The sequence below is a fragment of the Dromaius novaehollandiae genome, chromosome 3, assembly GCF_036370855.1.
Source record: "Dromaius novaehollandiae isolate bDroNov1 chromosome 3, bDroNov1.hap1, whole genome shotgun sequence".
Lineage (NCBI taxonomy): Eukaryota > Metazoa > Chordata > Aves > Casuariiformes > Dromaiidae > Dromaius > Dromaius novaehollandiae.
This window is the reverse complement of record NC_088100.1, coordinates 93,686,921-93,704,084: the sequence shown is the minus strand read 5'-3', so window position 1 is coordinate 93,704,084 and position 17,164 is coordinate 93,686,921. Positions and strand designations below refer to the sequence as shown.

The 17,164-nt window shown below is 53.6% G+C and overlaps 1 protein-coding gene across 5 annotated transcripts in view; it reads right to left on the bottom strand.

Annotated features, from left to right (window-relative positions):
• The window catches only part of TMEM151B (transmembrane protein 151B), a 31,399-nt gene extending 15,401 nt beyond the window's left edge, over window positions 1–15,998 (bottom strand). For 2 of the 5 annotated variants that reach the window (XM_064509524.1, XM_064509522.1), the window contains exons 1-3: window positions 15,801–15,997; window positions 5,965–7,397; window positions 5,214–5,332 (exon numbers count right to left, since the gene is read on the bottom strand). In XM_064509524.1, the coding sequence (XP_064365594.1) occupies window positions 5,214–5,332; window positions 5,965–7,397; window positions 15,801–15,890 (1,642 nt within the window). In that variant the 5' untranslated portion in view covers window positions 15,891–15,997. Of the gene's footprint in view, window positions 1–3,976; window positions 4,164–5,213; window positions 5,333–5,417; window positions 7,398–15,800 lie in introns of those variants that run through there. The other 3 variants (XM_064509523.1, XR_010388519.1, XR_010388517.1) reach the window with 3 other exon arrangements.
• Between the last annotated feature and the right edge of the window lie 1,166 nt (window positions 15,999–17,164).

Genomic DNA, 17,164 nt, shown 5'->3' with positions numbered 1-17,164 from the left:
GTTTTACTGACATCGAATGCCACATAACCTTCTTAAATATCCACTTATTAAACCTCTTGTAGTCCACTCCCCATGGGCATCTATCAGAGGTATTAAATAGCTTTACAGCCTCTTGAGCATGAGTAGGAAAAGACAGCAGAGAAAGAGCAGGGATGGGTTGGTTCTCTAATTTATGCATTTTATAGGGCGAGGAAAGGTGGGGGATGTTTCTTTGAAGTCACACAGACAGCAGCTTCCCCATCACTCATCCTGAGTATCTGCCTTGTGTATGATTCTGGAAGACTTGTGGTTGGCCATAAGCTGAGATTCCCTCTCCCTGTCCTATGAAATGTCCCTACAGCTGTTCAGCCTGAATGCCTTCTCTGAAATCCCCCTTCTTCGTGTGGTTTGTGAGACATTTAGTGGGCTTAAAAAGTAACACCAGGCTGGTTGGTTTTACTGCCTGCTTCTGCACTAGCAAAGTACTTGGCACCATCTGAGAAGCTTTCAGTGTGTGCTGAAAGATGGAAAAATTGGTGGTGATGTGCATTTGAGTGAGCACCAACTAATTCAGAGCCCCTCACAGACTCACTCTTTCTCTCTCTAGGTCAGGAGGCTAGAGAGCTTTTAACTATCTGGCAAGTACACTGGCAGCAAGAGGAAACACCAAGTGGCCAAAGCTTATCATCTAGCCTTACTGCAGTGTGGAATAGCTCTCTTCTAGGGATATATTAGTGACCTGAAGCACTAGGAAGAGCAGCTGACAGCATTCTCACTTCGCTTGTCCTGGTACATAAGTCTGCTGACAAGTGCAATCCTGAGGCTGACTCTCAGCCCATGGAGTGTTGGAATGCTTGAGTGAAGAATGGAAAAAACAAAACCCTTTGAATGTGGAGATCTTTCAGTTATTGCCTCCTCGTACTCACCCTCCCAGAGCATGCTGCAGGCTGTTCTGCTTTGCTTGCATGAAGGGCAGCAGCTCAACATACTTTAGTCACTTTGAAGACATCCTTTACACCAGAAAAGAGGAGACAGCCATCTGTTTGCCATGACAGACCAGGTCACTGCTTGCACCTTTGGCCCTCTCCTCTCACTCAGGCTGGGTAAGAGCAGGAGGGATATACTCTCTACTCAGAAAAAACTTCTGCACCATCAAGTAAGCCAGGGTTCGTCCAGTAAGATCCAGGGAAAGAGAGGACCCTGGGATTGCTGAAGGGAAGGATGTAGAGACCAGGTAACACCTGCTTGTGTTGGGAAGGCCATGGGGAAAAGGAGCAGAGCCAATTACACTCACTAGTCAATGGAGGAGAAGTAATGTGATTAAGATACAGCGGGGAGAATTCAGGTTAGATACAAGGGATCAGGCTATCATGAGAGGAGCAGACTGAGACACCAAATGAGCTGCCAAAGGAATCATCATCAGTGACACAGAGAAGGCACAGAGCAGACAGGAGTCTGCAGGAAGAGCAGATGCCTGACTGTGCTGCCCAGCCTCGGGCTGTGCGGGGGGAGGAGGCATTGTGCCGGAGGAGATGGGACCACTTCACCATGGTGACGCTGCACCCCACAATGGGATAGGACATCTTTAGGCAGCTGTACTGATAACCTGAGCCAAGGGAGAATTAGTTTCCCTTTGTCCAGTGTGCTAGGGTCCCCTGCCAACACTTACTAGGAAGCCTATACATGCACACCCATTCTGCCAGCTGCTTCCCATGCTGGGACTGGGAAGGGAGAGCCCAGGTGTCAGTCATAAATTTCCTTGTCTGGCTGGACCAGCTGCCCTACTGTTGGAAGCAGGAGGAAGGAGAGAAAGCACAATCCCAGCTTCAGTCTGTCATTTTCAGCTCAAGCACTTCTCTGCCAGGCCCTCAGGCAGCCCCTGTCTCTCCTGCCCAGCTCTGCTCCCCTCCATGCCCAAGTGTGCCTTCTTCCCTCCTGAGCCTAAGACAGAGCAGGATGGTCTCCAGCCTAGGGAGAGCAAAGTAGGCTAGAAAGCCTTTTGCTACCCCCAGTACACACTGCTTGCAAAGCACCTGCCTGATTCCTTCCAAACTCGGGGGGGGGGGGGGGGGGGGGGGACAGACATCAGGGCAGGAGGATATAGCCCTGCTCATACCCCTCCCACAGTGTCTGGAACAAAATAGATTCCTCCAGGGTCAGAGGCACTTGTCATCTTTCCTAGAGAGCCTGGGGCAGTTTGCTCCTGCCTGTGCATGGTGGCTGCACTATTCCTCTCATCTGCCTAGAAAAATCAGAGCACGGTAGGCCTGGAGCCAAGAAGGGGCTGTGGTGGATGCCAGACAGCCCTGAGCACTGTCCCGTTAGCCCGCATCAAAGCCACCACTGCTGTCTCGCTTGCTCTCAGCCCTTCTTCTCTCAGCCCTGAGGGGCAGCTTTTTGAGAACATGGTGAGAATCTCCCTTTGGCTTTATGGCAGGGCTAACCTCAGAAGAACAACATGCAAGCATCTGCGGCCATACAGATAGGCTGCTCTGACAGCTGAATAAAGGGAGGCTACCCCCACAATGCATACACTGTCAAATAGACCTGGGGTCATGGTTTCTTGTCACCTAGGCTGGCTGGTATTTGGGGACCTGGGCGCCAGCTCCACCAGGTGCAGTGGGGTAGGAGGGCCGAGAATATGAGGAACATATATCCAGGAAATCCTGGAATGTAGCAGGGAGCACTAGAGCAAGAGATCCCACTTCTCTTCAAGGTGCTGCGGGTCTGGCAATGCCACAGCCTGTGGCACTAGGACTACGTCTGGGACCTGGCTGCAGCTGGCACTATGTGCTTGGGGAAGGTGTTCAGTAGCAGGAAGACTCTGCATGAATCCCACTGGCCTGGGTGCAGTTATGCCTCAAAGACACTTCCTTCCACCTGGATAGACCACCTCCAGAGTAAGATTTTGTGAGTGAAAATGGGGCCAGAGGAACTGAATTGAGGCAACCTCATGAAGAGGCCCAGAAAAAAACAACGGCCAAGGTGTCTAAGAGCAGAATTCTGCTGCAGGTGCTAAAGGATGGGGGTGCATAAACCCTATTAATCTGTCCCTATTCTGAGGACTTTTTTTGCCCTAGGGTGCTAAAAGACCTGCCAAAACTTTGATAAAGCCATCTGTCCAATGCACTCTGGAGGCTAGGGATAGGAAGATGAGGCACTGTAGCCTAATTTAAGCAATGAGTGAGAGATTTCAAACAGCAGATGATGAGAAGGACAAGCGGACCACGTTCCCTGCTAATGACCCACTGCAATTCCACTGACTGAATGTCTCCTCATTCACCATGACATATAAGCATACACTATCATCTCCTGAGAGCTCACGAGGAGTCTCAGCATTGGCCTTAGCTTACGTTAGGCCCTTGGAGAAATGAGAATAAGGGCACAGCAAGCCAAATGTAATCACTAAGCAGGAAAATTCTAGTGCAGCCAACAAAGCTGTATCCACTTTTACCCAGTCTGAATTTGTGCCAATAGCAATGAGAACAAAAAGGAGAGAATGATGTGCCCACATTGGGCATCTTTTGCTTCCCTGTTCTCAAAAGAGCCCTCTCATTTAAGCCAACATATAGGTCTGGCAGTGAGAGTAAGGACAGAATCATAACAAAACAGACCGAGATTTGAAGGGACTTTCAGTTCAAATCACCACTGTTTGGAGTTCAGCACTTGAGATCCAGGAGGACAAACTGACCTGAACAGGCAAGAAACACTGACCAGAACATGCCAGGGCACGAAGAGCAGAACGAACCTCTCTGGGGGCAAAGCCAAACAGAGCCTTACAATTCCTGCAGGTACTGATCTCTCAAAACTTGCCAGCAAGGCAGGGCTTTGTTTATTCTCCAAAATAGAGACGCAATGCTTGTTAGAGTAGGACTCTGCAATGGGTCTAATTCTAAAACCAACCCACTAGAGAGACTTTCAAAAAAGGGCCGATGTGATGGAACATGACATTTGCACCCTCCATAAGACCTGGTAAGTAACACATTACAGCAGCAGGACCAGAGAAACAGACCCTTTATTAAAAAAGTTGGCAGGAGGAAGACTAAATACAGTATCTCACTGTTTAGTGTTACATCTTGCCCTTCTGAGATGTATTTGGAGAGAGACACCAAGCTTGAATGACGAGGTGCTAATGAACTTGCTCTTTCGACCCAAGAAATACTGCTCTCAGCAGCGTTTTGGCCCTGTGGATGAGGGAAGTGTGGTTAGGCTGAGGAACAGTGCTGTCTAGAAAAATCACTGGCTGAGTTGGCATCCACACCCCCAAAGAGCTGACTGAAAAGGAGACAGCTTTTCTGAGAACAGGGACACAAGAGATCTGGGGATGTGTTGATGGAAAAGGAAAAGCAGGGTGCCTGTGTGCTGCAGACACGGATGTAAATTCAGTAGCATGAATGTTCCTTACCCAGTGTAACCCAGATTCTTTCCAGCTGGTTGAATGGGGTAGCACAGAGCTCAGAGCAGGCCAACTTGCCCTGACAAGAGCAAGGCAGACAAACCCAGGGGCTAATGGGCTATCATGAGGAGAATTTGCGTCACTCCTCATGACCTGACACCTGTCTGGAAAAATCTCTGCAGTGCGACCTGTTTGCTCTTAAGCAGGTTCTCCTTTAATGTATCCCTAACCTCGTTCTGCAGAGCATCCTTCATGGCAGATGCCTCACTGTCTCCCGGCTGCAGGTTTGCGCACACGGCAGGGCCCTGCAAAGTGGGGATCGTTTTGATTCTCACTTCACCAGCCTGCGCATCGTGCACCACATGCTTTAAAGTGTCTTTGCCTATCTTCCTCCCCGCCCCTCAGAGCTCCCTGCCAAAACCAGGCTGCCAAAACTTCGCAGATCAAAGTCTGCAGCCAGGAACCAACCTGATTTCATGCAAAATTTAATTTACAAACATGCACCAACTTGCTGGTCTATTTTCAATAGCTGAACTACAGCTGAACCTACCAGGGCCTTCCTTGATGCTTGTCTGAACCAATTAGGGCTCAACTTCAGGGTAGGAAGGGACCTCAGCCAATTCACACACTATCTTTTACCATGATGCCTGTCCAGGGTCATCCTTTCCTTCTTTCCCCAGCTCACCAGGGGCCTCCTGTTTTCTCTTTCCAGCTGAGCCCTCCTCCAGCAAGCACATCGGTGATGCCACAGGTCTCCTCCACTCTATCTGGGTTTACCACATTCATCCCTTCCCCATTGCATCCTGTCTGCTGTAATCCCAAACAGAAAGTCCTTTACCTAGGGTATGCTGATTCTCAGAGCTGGTGTGCTGAAGCTTCCTAAGGAGCCAAGCCCGGGATCCTCTGGAGGTGGTGTCAGTCCCAGCAGTAAGAACAGTGTAACAGTCGGAGCATGGTCTAAAAAAAAAAAAATGGGGAGGGTAGGGAACGCTGGGTGGGGAGGGGAAGAGCTGTATTCGTGGCTTTCAGCCTTTTCTCTAACCTGCCAGTCAGCTCCACGTGCCTGGATGACCCACACTTTTAGGCAGTTAAACACTGCTCCCAAAGGGAATGTGCTGCTGGGCCCATTCCCCTCCACCCTGCGAGGGGTCTCGCTCCAGCGTGGTAACAGAGGTGGTCGCAGGTACAGGAGGGTGCTTTCTGGTGGCTGCCGTTCCCTTGGAGCACAAGCTAGTATGGAGACAGAGCTGGGAGTCAAAGCACTCCCTTCCCTGCATCAGGTCTGTCTTTTCACTCCCCGCCTTGGATTTCATGCCATGAATTATGGTTTTGGGAGGGTTTTTTTTTTTGCATGTGGTGGACGATCTGGAGTTCTGTGCCATGCCACAGGGAGCATCGTCACTCATCCCTCCATGAGGTCAGAGCCACTGTGGGGGAAACTTTTGCTGACTGCCAGAGCGAGAGGCTGTGTCCACTCCACCCTGCCTCGTCCTCTTAGGCCATTTCCCTTCCCCACACTCTTCTCCCCAAATCCCAGCTGGCCCAGGCCAGGCAATCCTCAATAAGATCTCACTGCCCTCTGTTCTCACAGTGAGGTCTCCACACAGGATCCATTGCGGTGGAGGTGACGGTGGTCATGGTTCAGGCAGCCTTCATTGCGGTGCACAATGAGGATGGGGAAGTAGAGGGCATCCTGGTAAGGAGGGGGGTCTTCCTCCTCCACAGTGACCTGGCTGGAGAGGCGGGTCTGCTCTGTTGGGCAGCTCTGCTCGTTCAGGCTCCCGCTCCGGCTCTGCCAGAGGCAGCTGCGTCGCGAGCCATACAGACGGCCCAGCGAGAAGCGGCTACTGCTGAAGGGGATCCTGGGGCTGCCATTGCAGATGCTCAGGGCGCTGCGGGAGAAGATGGAAGAGCTGCTTATAGTCCTGTGGCACCGCTCGCAGTTCTGACGATAGCCCCCATACCGGCAAGCAGAGTAGCTAGTGCAGCCAGAGAGCCCCACCAAGTCCATCAGGACCGCTTCTGAGTAGCTGGGGACCAGCTGCTGGTTGGACCGGATGTGCCACTCCAGCTCGGTGCTGTCCACTGTGTTGACACGGGGCATCCTCCGGCAGAAGGAGCGCTCCTCTGCCGGGGTCACCGCCACGTAGTCAAACCCAAAGAGCTTCTCCACATGGTAGTGGACATAGGAGGTGCGATACTCATTTAGCACCCGCAGGGGCCAGGATAGGGTCAGTAGGGCGGCCACCCAAAAGACATAGTGGGATACATACCAAGGCAGGTTGTCTGGGTCAGAAAAGGCCACCATATATTCCTTGAAGTCCACGTTTTTGAGGTGCATCCCCTCCCTGGCCTCCATATAGTCATCCAGGCCCTCATTCTCTGTGAAGAAGCGGGCCCGCTGGGTCAGGTAGGAGTTCTCTGATTCCACATTGGCAAAGCTGAAACACTTGGTGAAGCGGAGCCGCGTGGCTGGGTAGCTCTCTAAGTCAATGAGGTCCTTGGAGATGTCCTTAACTCCACAATTGGAATAGTCAAACTCGGCCTCTGCCACGTGGGTGTTGACCCGCTCATGGTACACTTGGGTTGTGGTGTAGGCGTCCCCATTGCGATAGCGGGTAACCTGTCGGGTCCTCCGGACATAGTGGTAGCTGATGGCTTTCCACCAGATGCACGGGGTTGCCTGCTGCATCCGCTGGACACGCTCGTGCACACTCTCCACATCCACCTTGTACTGCAGCTCGTTGCGGGTGTAGCAGTGCCAGCACTCCACCAGGTACACCACATAGAGCATCACCAGGAAGGCCAAGGGGATGTAGACATAGCCGTTGGAGCATGGGCTGTCGTGGTACATCATGGACTTGCCCTTGTAAGCACTGTCAAAGGTCAGACGGGTCACCTTCGTGACGTGGCACCAGGTCATGGCTCCCATGCAGCCATACATGAGGAGCGACAGCAGCAGGCATTTCCAGTGGGACTCTCGGCACAGGGACTTGCTGAGGGATTGCTTCACCGGCCGCTGCTGCTCCAAAGAACCAGGGAGAAGGGGAGAGAAAGCAAGAGGAGAAGTCAGTAGCCCGCAGTGGAAAGGGGAAGGCAAGCAGGCGACAGGATACCATGGGTAGCACCCGTAGCTCCCCAAATGGAGAAAAAGACAGCAGAACCTGCTGGACTCCTAACCTCAGCCAGCAGGCTGGAGGCCAAGGTCTCTCCTGGGATGACAATCCCACAGAGTGGGTAGCTGTCTCCTCCCCACTCTGCCAAAGGCATCACATTCCCTTTGGTGTGCTCAACTCCTCCATGATTGCTACCAATAGGAACAAGCAAGCTTGTCCTACCAGGACAGCAAAAGGGGTCTGAGGTGCATATGAAAATGGAGAGATCTCCTTCAGCTGGAAAGGCCTCTGTTTCACAATGATGATGCTCACAACAACAGTCAGCAGCCCAAAGGACTCTGAAGTGCTTCTACAGTGCTTTATAAACCACAGAAACAGGAAAACACTTTTCCATAACCAAAATGCAGCCACCTCTGGTATGAGAGAAAACAAATATTGAATAATATCCTAAAAGGTGTTCAGACTGGAAGTGAAGAACACCCTTTTGATCTGCAAAAAACAGGGAGGGGCAGGAGGCAAGGCATGGCTGGTGGCAAATGTAATTGCTTTCACTGGGATTCATGTGTGAAAGACTGGACTTCTGGCAAAACTGCTCTGAAGTCTTTAATGATGAGGAAGGAGCAGAACATCTGCAATAGGACTGCCCAAAGATACTGCACCAGTGTGTTCGTTATATAAACCATGCAGGGTTTGATAAAGACCTGTGAAAAAATCCTGCTTAAGGAAATCCCTCTTATATTCTGCAACAGCCTGGAGTCTCAAATATCGATCCAGCACATGCCTGTTTGGTCAGTGAGACCAAACATTATCAAGCTCAAAGGGAGAAGCATACAAAGAGGTTCTTTTCTTTCTTATACAAATGACAACACAAACTTTACCCAACACGTCTCATCCAACACAGAGATCTCCAAAGGTATGTCCTGAGAGAAGAAGCAAGAACCCCAGCCTTGTGCAGGTGCCGCAAAATTAACTAAGCTTTGCTTATTTGCTCATTCCAGCTTTGCTTTCCTTCTCCAACAGCATGCAGCACGGGTTCAGGCATCCCTTTCTCTCCAGGGTGTCTTACTTATGTCCTGAACCAAGTTATGCTCTGCAAATCAATGCCTCAAGACATCAGAGGCGATGCTGCCTTTGCCTAAGTCCACCTCTCCATTTGCAGGGACTTAAAACAGCTGTAATGATGCTCATGGCCCCATCTCTCCTCTGTACCTGAGCATACTTGGCTGGAGAGCCAGCTGGCTCAGTGCAGATCCAGGGCAGGGGGAGACTGACACGCTGCTGTGAGTAATGAGCTTCCTGGAGCTGATGGATTAAAACTGCTGGGTCATGTGAGCTCTTATATCTACCTTTCTTAGTAGCCCCTGATTCTGGCCTGAGACAGGACCCCAGGCCAGACAAACCCTGGCTCTCAACAGGTGTTGTAATTCTTTATGCCTGTTTCCCTAGGGTCAGGAAGTCATAAGCTCCACATAGTTTCCTGTGCATACTAACAGCTGTCAACCGGATGAGCCCCTGGCAAAGACAGCTCTGACTAATCTCCAGGAAGGGAAAATAGCCCCTCACACTCCTAGATGTCAGGGATCACTCCATCATGCCTAGCCAAAAAGTATCCTTTTTCCCCTCACTGTTACCTCCTACTACTCTCTTCAGTTACTCTCCCAGGGTGCTCCAGCCCTTCCTTCTCTGTTTAGGTGCAGGTGAAGGGCTGGAGTGCCCTGTCAAGCCAGCACAACTAAAGCAGACCAGGAAATCCCCAGAAGTGGCTGCATTTCAGGAGTAACTGAACAATGCTTCCCAGTACCAAATTTCTTCTAAGTTATCCTACTCCCTTGCTACTCTTTTCTCTGTAGTTCCTAGGACCCCTAGGCAGGAACCAGGCTCCTTGATGTGTTAGATGCTGTGCAAACAGAAGGCAAAGATATGACAAGAGGCAGATCCACACAGATTGCAGAATGCAGAATTGCAAGAAATGCTAGATCTCAGGCTGGCACGCCAGGACTGTGTAGCAGCACAGCTCCTGCAGATGCTGCTATTATTTCTTTGGGTCCCTGGGAGAGAGAATCTAGAAGCAGTTGTTTGAATTTAAGCTTCTCACATAAAGCCTGCTTGCCCATTTTATCTGGACTCTACGAGCTGCACAGCACAGGCACAGCCCCACTGCTTCCCAGATCACTAGACCTCTGAAATCTTTCACCCAAGGATCCCAGAGTGCTTAATGGATTCATGATGCCAGAGAGGAGGGTGATTTTCACTTGTTGCAGGAAAAGGAAAATTAAAGCAGGAACCACAGGTCACAAAGCCATTGGCAGGTCTAGGAACAGATCTAGGCCTCCTTTCCTCCAAGTATACCCCCCTCCTATCTCTGAAGAGCCTCTATACCCTGGCTTGCTCCCCTAGAGTCCTACATGTTAATCCTTCCTCCCTGCACCTTGCCAAAGCCTGGTCCTCCCCATGCCAGTAGGACTTCTGCCACTCTGATTAGCAGGGCTGGATCTGGCCCAAATCTCCCACAGAGATTTTTCTCTCAGAGGCAGTGAGCTTCCCTCTTCTCCCATCCCCAGCAGCCAGCCTTTGATGAGTGGAGCGCACAGCCACGTGCAGACAGCACATCAAAAGGGACTGCTGCCGAGCGGTCTGGCAGCAAGGGGAAATATGGCACATATCTCTGGGGGTCCCAAGCAATGAGAGTGCTGAGCCGTCCCTCTTCTGTGGTAACCAGCTGACAGCAAGAGCTGGCGACAGAGACAGAGCCCAGAAAAGGCATCTGGGGTGGTGCTGGTCTCCAGGCAACAGGGAGAGGTGCAGGATGGCTCTGCCCTGTGCGCTTCATTGCTTCAATGCACACCCCAAGGTCTTCCCTGCACAACCCACAGCTGCAGCAGCATCATACCTGCAGGTCATGAGGAGAAGGAGGCAGCCAAAGGGAAGAGAAAAGGGAGCAGGGAGAGGAAGGGGGAGATCAACTAGTGGAAAGAGCTGCCTGAGCTGCACCGAGCCCTCCCAGCTCAGGTCTGTACTGCAGTAACAAGAGTCTCCCCACATCCCCCTGCGCTTTGCTCAGCCCCAATGCAGCAAGGCTCTCCCGCATTGTACTGCTGTGCCCTACAGAGGCTGCTGAAGGCTTCCTCTCCCATAGCTGCCTTCTGCGTTGCCGATCTTTCCCAGCAGCAGCAGCAGGCATCCCTGGCGTGAGGTTCTAAAGAAACAGCTCAGCTGGAGGAGGAAGCATGGGGTCTGAGCAGGGGCCTCAGGGAGATATGAGGCACACACTAACCCTGGCATATGTGTGCGGTGACAGGGTTTGGACAGAAACAGTGCTTTGTTCAGTGGGGTTCTGCAAATGGAGCATAAGGAACAAGGCAAAGCATTCAGCCTGCTCATTTGATAAACTGAGGAAGGGGCACCCGGCCAGCAGGGAGACAGACCTTCAGCCAGGTCAGTCTTGGAAGAGCCAATTCTGTGTCCCAGTCACACCCTGACCCCTCGCATCCTGCACTGGCTGTGTTGTCCAGCTCAGGGGACAGGCGATGCTTGCTGTAGCCCTGCAGAGATCCTGGCTATCTCTGAGATCCCATTGCAGTTACCTACCCAGGGCATGGCAGCAGGGAGAATGATGCAGCTGAGGCTTGATTCCAGGAACTGTGTTAGCAGGGCTCTAGTCCATGCATTAGTCTCCTCCTAAGACTACGCAGCATTTAGATACTGCAGCGCTTTTACAGGGTCACACTAACCCCTGCTGTAAACTGTTTACAGTCCAGTTTTGTTGTAGGCTTTTGAGGTAAAACATATACACATCACCTGCACTAGTGGGGTCTCTGAAACCAGCCCAAAGCTGACAAGGTGCCAATAACAGGGGATACAACCTCAGCAGAGATGGGGGAGGAGCCAGCTGCAGAGTCTAATCTCAGTAGGAACTGCAGCATCCCTGCTTCTCTCCCTGGTTGTAAAGGAGCCCAGGAGCAAACAACCAGCTCCACAGCTTCCCCCCAGGAGTAGCTCAATAAGGTTGCCTCCCCAAGCTCTTAACCAGCCCTGGAGAAATCCAGGATAGCAAACAAGCAAGCATGCAGATGAGAACGCTGGGGACAGCAAAATCCTTTCTGTCCCAGAACAGTGTCACTAGGAGGAGTGAAATCCATGCTATAAATGCCATCGTGATCTGCCCACTGCAGTCTGATGGAACGAGGTGAAAGGTTTGCCCTACTTCACTGTAAACAAGGCTTCCCTCTAGCTGAGATCACCAGGAGTCTCCGCCATCACTCTTGCTTGAACACTGGAGGGTGGTAAGCAAATCCCCTTTTGCAGGTGTACCTAAACATCTTTGCAGTGTTGGAGGGCAGAATTGGGTAAGCCCTGGCTTGGCCAATGCCTTTGTGTGAACCCTGTCAACTACCTTATCCTCTCTGTGCTTCAGTCCCCTCCATCACGTAAAACACAGTAGATCACCATCACCGAGCACCTGGGAGCTGACTTTCACCATGCATGTGTATGCAGTATACTTGGAAAAGGCCAGGGGTACATTATTAAAACAGCCTGCCTCTTGGGCCTTGCACGAGAGTGTGTGTGCCTGGCATTACCTCCAGGTGAAGGGAGATGGAGTCCCACTCCTGCCGCTGACTGCTCGGGGGTGAACAGGAAGGGGTGGAGGGGGTGACTTATGAGCAGCCGTGAAGCGAATAGAGATGCCCACAATGTACGGGGCAGAGGCAGTAGAATGGGGGCATCACTGCCTGGGCACCCCTACCTCTATGATCCTGCAACTTTGAACACTCAGCTCCAGAAGTCCTTCAAGCCCTACAGACCTCTTCTTTGAAACATCCCTGGCCACTTCTATAGTCCCTCCGTTTAACAAGTGTTCCTGGTCCCCTCCCTTCCTGTGCCTCTCATCTGCCTCTCCCTGCAGGGACCAGCCTGAAGTCTTTGATTCACCTCCAGAATCGTAAGTCCTCAATTTACAAGATGGCTCAGGGTTCACAGGGTTACATGTCCTAGAGATAGCCCCTACAGGGCTAAAAAATATGAATCAAAAGCCCCAGGGCAGCAGCCTGAAGGCCCAGGTAGCTCCTAAGCGCAAGACTGTGGCAGCAGTTTGCAGAAGACTCCAGTGGGATTGCTGAGCATCAGTTACCATGGCTCTGCCCTGCAGATTTGCTTACATCATGCAACAAATTAATACGCTTTGCCCCCTTTGACATCAGATCCCCAGGACAAGGCAGGTGGGGAGGATCTAATCACTTCCAGGAACTGTCACCATCTTCCAAGGCACGGGGCAGATACTGGCAACCCCTGGTCAGGATGGTACCAGCAAACCCCCAAATCATGCCCCACATGCCTACAGTCCAGACTCGGGGACTATCTGCCTAGAAGAAACAGCTGGCTTAGCTCCAGGCTGGCAGGGTTGCCAACTGCAGAGGAAAGGGAAAGGCTAGGCATCTAGGAGCCAGGGAATCCTGCCAGCAGGCAGCTCCTGCAATAGTATCAGGGTCTCCATTTTACAAGCAACATAGAAGAAGACTGTTCATCCCATGGGATCCCACCTGAGCAGCAGGGACAAGGGAATTTTTTAGCTTGCTCCCAGGCTAAAGAGCTTGTTTCATGACTTCTCACATCCTTCCAGGTGGAAATGCATTGCTGAGTGAGATCCAGCTCAGCACTGGTAAGTGTAGGTGTACACATGTGATGCCAGTGGGAAACATGGGCTCAAACTGCACAGTAGCCCCTCTGCAGCCTGCTCTGGCTCACTTCTTACCTTGCTGGGACTAGCTGGGCAGCACCTGAAGCCTTACAGGGCTCTTAAGTATGCTGATCTAAGACAGGCCAAAATGAGGCACCTTCAAAGAGGACAGAACTCATTTCCCATTTGCCGGTTCCCAGATACCTCTTCCAGCTCCCTGCTAGTTCTGGCCCAAGGGCCCTTGTAGGTGGGCTTCAGACATGCTGCCTGGACACTCAGCAATATTAACAGCAGCAGTGGGTCCTGACAGGAGTGGGAACACCCCATTGCTGGAGGAAGTTAAGCCTTACACAAGAACCGTAAGGGAGCAGGAACATCTCCCCCTGATATTTCGGGGGACAAGAGGATAAATCTAGATCAATCCATGAATCCAAGCTCCCCATATTATGCCGCTAAGGTCACTTCTCATTGCATCAGATAAGACACCAGCAAACATAGACACTGTAAGGAGAGGGTGAAGCTTCCTCCTCCTCTAGTGGCTGCTTCATGTAAGAGTCTGTGATAGCTGCTGGCTGAGGGAAGCATGCCCTTAGATTAAGCAGCACAGGTCATAGACTCAAGCCCTTCTGTCTGCTCCCACAGGGTAAGACTAAACTGACACCCTAGTTGGCAACCACAGCAGAACGATCAAAGACCAGACGATCTTCTTGTAATCCCTGTGAGGCAGGGGATGTTGTAGGCAAGGGAAACTGACCCTGACAATGCCCCTGCTCCACTTGTTTCATCCAAACAGGCTCTCATTCTGGCACCTCTCAAAAGCCACTGCGCTATCTTGAATATAGTACTGATTCACAAAAACAGATAGTTAAGGAACACAGACCTGTCTGAAACAACACCACACTTGGCAGCCCCTCTGGGAACCCAGAATTGTCAGAGCCTGTTCAGGGCACAGAAGGCAAGAGACTGCTCCAGCAAGGCATAAGCATGTGGTTACACTAGGAAACCACCTCACAGTTTAGCCACAATGGTCAGATTCTGCTTGGAGACCCTGGACTCAGGACACCAGGGGTTATTGAATGGTAGTAGGAAATGAGGAACGTCAGCAGGGAGGAATATAAATAACTGTGTAGCTTCCCAGTCCTTGAACTTCAGTATTCCTCTCCCACAATAATTTTTATCTAAATATAAGTCTGTATATATAGAATAACTAAGTATGTGCATGTATGTTGTTCCTAAGCCACGGGGACAGAAGATATTGGGATTATGCAGCACTTGCTAACTGCAGATCCTCAAACAGCAGAGGACGAGTGATGCGCCAGCTTCCAAGCACCCCCACCAAGCTGCCCGTTGAGCTGTGTATTCACAGGTGAGGACAACTGACCAAGCCAGGGTAACGCTGCCCTTCCTACACTGCCTAGCTGCTCACTGTACACTGTTGGCCCCCATGGTCTAAGGTGACTCTTCCTAGTCCATGCAGTTGCTTTCATTCCCCTTGGGAACCCCAACCTGCAAGCATGATTCGTGGGGGTAAACAAAGGGGCTCATAGACTTGCTTCCCCTGTGCTGCCTCCTATGCACAATCCACGCTGCTCCTTACCCTGTGGCATCTGCTGCCTGGACTCTAGAAAAGCCATCAGCCAGGGGGAATTGCAGTTTACCTGCGGGCAAGGCTGTGCTGCTATCCAGCCTACCCTCCTCAGCCAACCCCCACAGCAGCAGCCACTAGGATCAACTCCAGCATTCAGCATGTCCCCAAGCCCTCTGCCTTGCTGCCAGCCAAGCTTTCCCCAGGCACCTGTGCTACCTCTGGGCACTCCATCAAGCCACAGGGGAGGAAGGGGGGGGGGGGGGTCTCCCATATTCGTTTTTACCAGGCACGGCAACCTCTTCCCATGCAGTAAGCCAGTACCCTTTCAAGGCAATGCTTTTCTTCAATGATTTTCTCTTTTCCTCCTAAATCCCCAGTCATCCACTACCTCAGTCCCCATTTGTGTCTCCTGCCTTCCCTCATCATGGTAGCAGGTCTGCTCCTTCCAGGTGTGGAAAGTACAAGCTCCAAAGCCATCGCAATGAACGCAAAATGAAAACCAAGGGATAGAGAATGGGGACAAGCAGAAGGGGTGGACCATGGGCAGTGTGGCGGCAGAAACCAGACTGAGGACAAACAGACTGGTTTTCTCAGCCCTCCTCGCTGGCCCAAGCTGCAGCCAGGCAGGACAGAAGCAGCTCCAAGAGGGACCTGACCCGTCATCCCGTGTCCTCGCCAGCCCCTGCTCCAGAGCCCGCCGGGCCCGCTGTGCTGCGGCGCCGGGGGCCGCGCTGCCCCGTGCGCGCCCCGGGAGGGGCCAGGCCGCCCCGCGGGGCTCTGCTTCGCACCCAGGGACGGGGGGCAGCGGCCGCAGGCCCCGCTCGCGGCGGCGGGTCGGGCAAGCCGGGTCCCTTCGCCGCGTTCCGCCGCCCCCGGGGCGCCGGGGCTCGGGGGGACAGGGCTCCCGACGAAGGAGGGGTCCGTACCTGCGCGGGCAGCGCGCGGCCCGGCCAGCGGCGGGGCGGTCGGCGGGGGCGCCATGCAAAGCCGGCCCCATGCAGGCGGTTAGGGGGGCTGGGGGTGGGGGGGCGGCCGCTCGCTCCTCACCTCCTCTCGGACCCCCTCCGCCTCCTCCTGAGGCACCGACGTGCTGCTGCCTCCCTCGCTGGCCGCGGCCGCCGAGGCCGGGGGGGACATGGCGGCGGCGGGGGCGCCCCGCTGGCGCTGCCTCCGGGCTGGGCAAGAGGGCCGGCCCGCAGCCGCATTATCCCGCCAGGAGCCGGGCGCTGCCTCGCCAGCCGCGCGGCGGGCGGCGGGGCGGCGCGGCGGGCGGGCGGCGCGGCGGCATGGCCCCGAGCCGCGGCACGGCGCGGCGGCAGCGCTCCGCCGCCCGCCGACCCCCGGCCCCGCCGCAGCGCAGCGCTGCTCCCGCGCCCGGCGCGGCGGAGGGCGGGCAGAGCCGAGCCGCGGTGGGAGGGCCGTGGAGGGAAGGCGCGGGCGGGCGGGCGCCGCGCCCGCCCCGAGCGGGGCGGCGGGTCACCTTGAGGCGGCGGCGGCGGCGGCCGTTGGGGCCGTTAGAGCCGTTGGAAGCGTTGGCGGCGCCGCCGCTCTCCTCCCCCCGCCCCGCGTTCCGCTGTGTGCGGGAGTGGCCCCCCGGCCCGGCCGCGCCCCTAGGACCCGTGAGGGAGGGCAGGTGCCCGCCAGCCCGGGGCGACACCTTCCCCGGCCCTCCCGCCCGCGGGCGCCAGCGGCCCTGCGCCCCCTCGGCCCTGCGTCCCCTGGGCCCGACAGCTCGGAGAGCAGGAGCATTTTGCTTTACTGCGGCTACGTGTTTCTAATCTGTGGTAGTCCCAGCTAGCGCAAGGGGAAGGACGGCGGACGTTTCTCTCTGACCCGCTAGCAATGCTGATGCCGGCCCGCAGACCTCACCTCGGGGAAAACCCGAGGAGCTTATGCTGGGCAGCGCTTTCGCTGCTGTTTGTGACCTGCGTCAGCCCTGTTATCACGGAGCTGATTGCAGCTCACCTGTAGACCGAAGCCTACTTTGTTGCAGTGGTGAGCAGGAAAGTCTCTTCAGACCCCCCATCTAAACTCACAATAACATCCTCAGGACACAGAGAGTCTTCTTCTCGGGCATGGTCCAGACTCATCTAGGTCCCGATTTTGGCAAGTAGAGCCTAGCTTCCTTGATGGCCTTGGGAAAGCAGGTGTCCAGTACTTCCTCAAACTGGGGAAATGCATAAACTGCAGAATTTGCTGGAAATTGCTTCATTTTTTCTGGGCCCTGGGGCTCAGCCTTGGGGCTGAGTATGGCTTGCCCACTCTGTGCCCTGGATGGGGATAGACTTTCTGGTCTCACTCAAGGAAATGCATATGAGGGGAATTGCCAGCCATCAGTCCTATAGAAATTGGTGCAACAGCCAAGGGGTACTGCTGAAGAAGCTCATCTTCAAAAGAAGCTGGGGATGGAT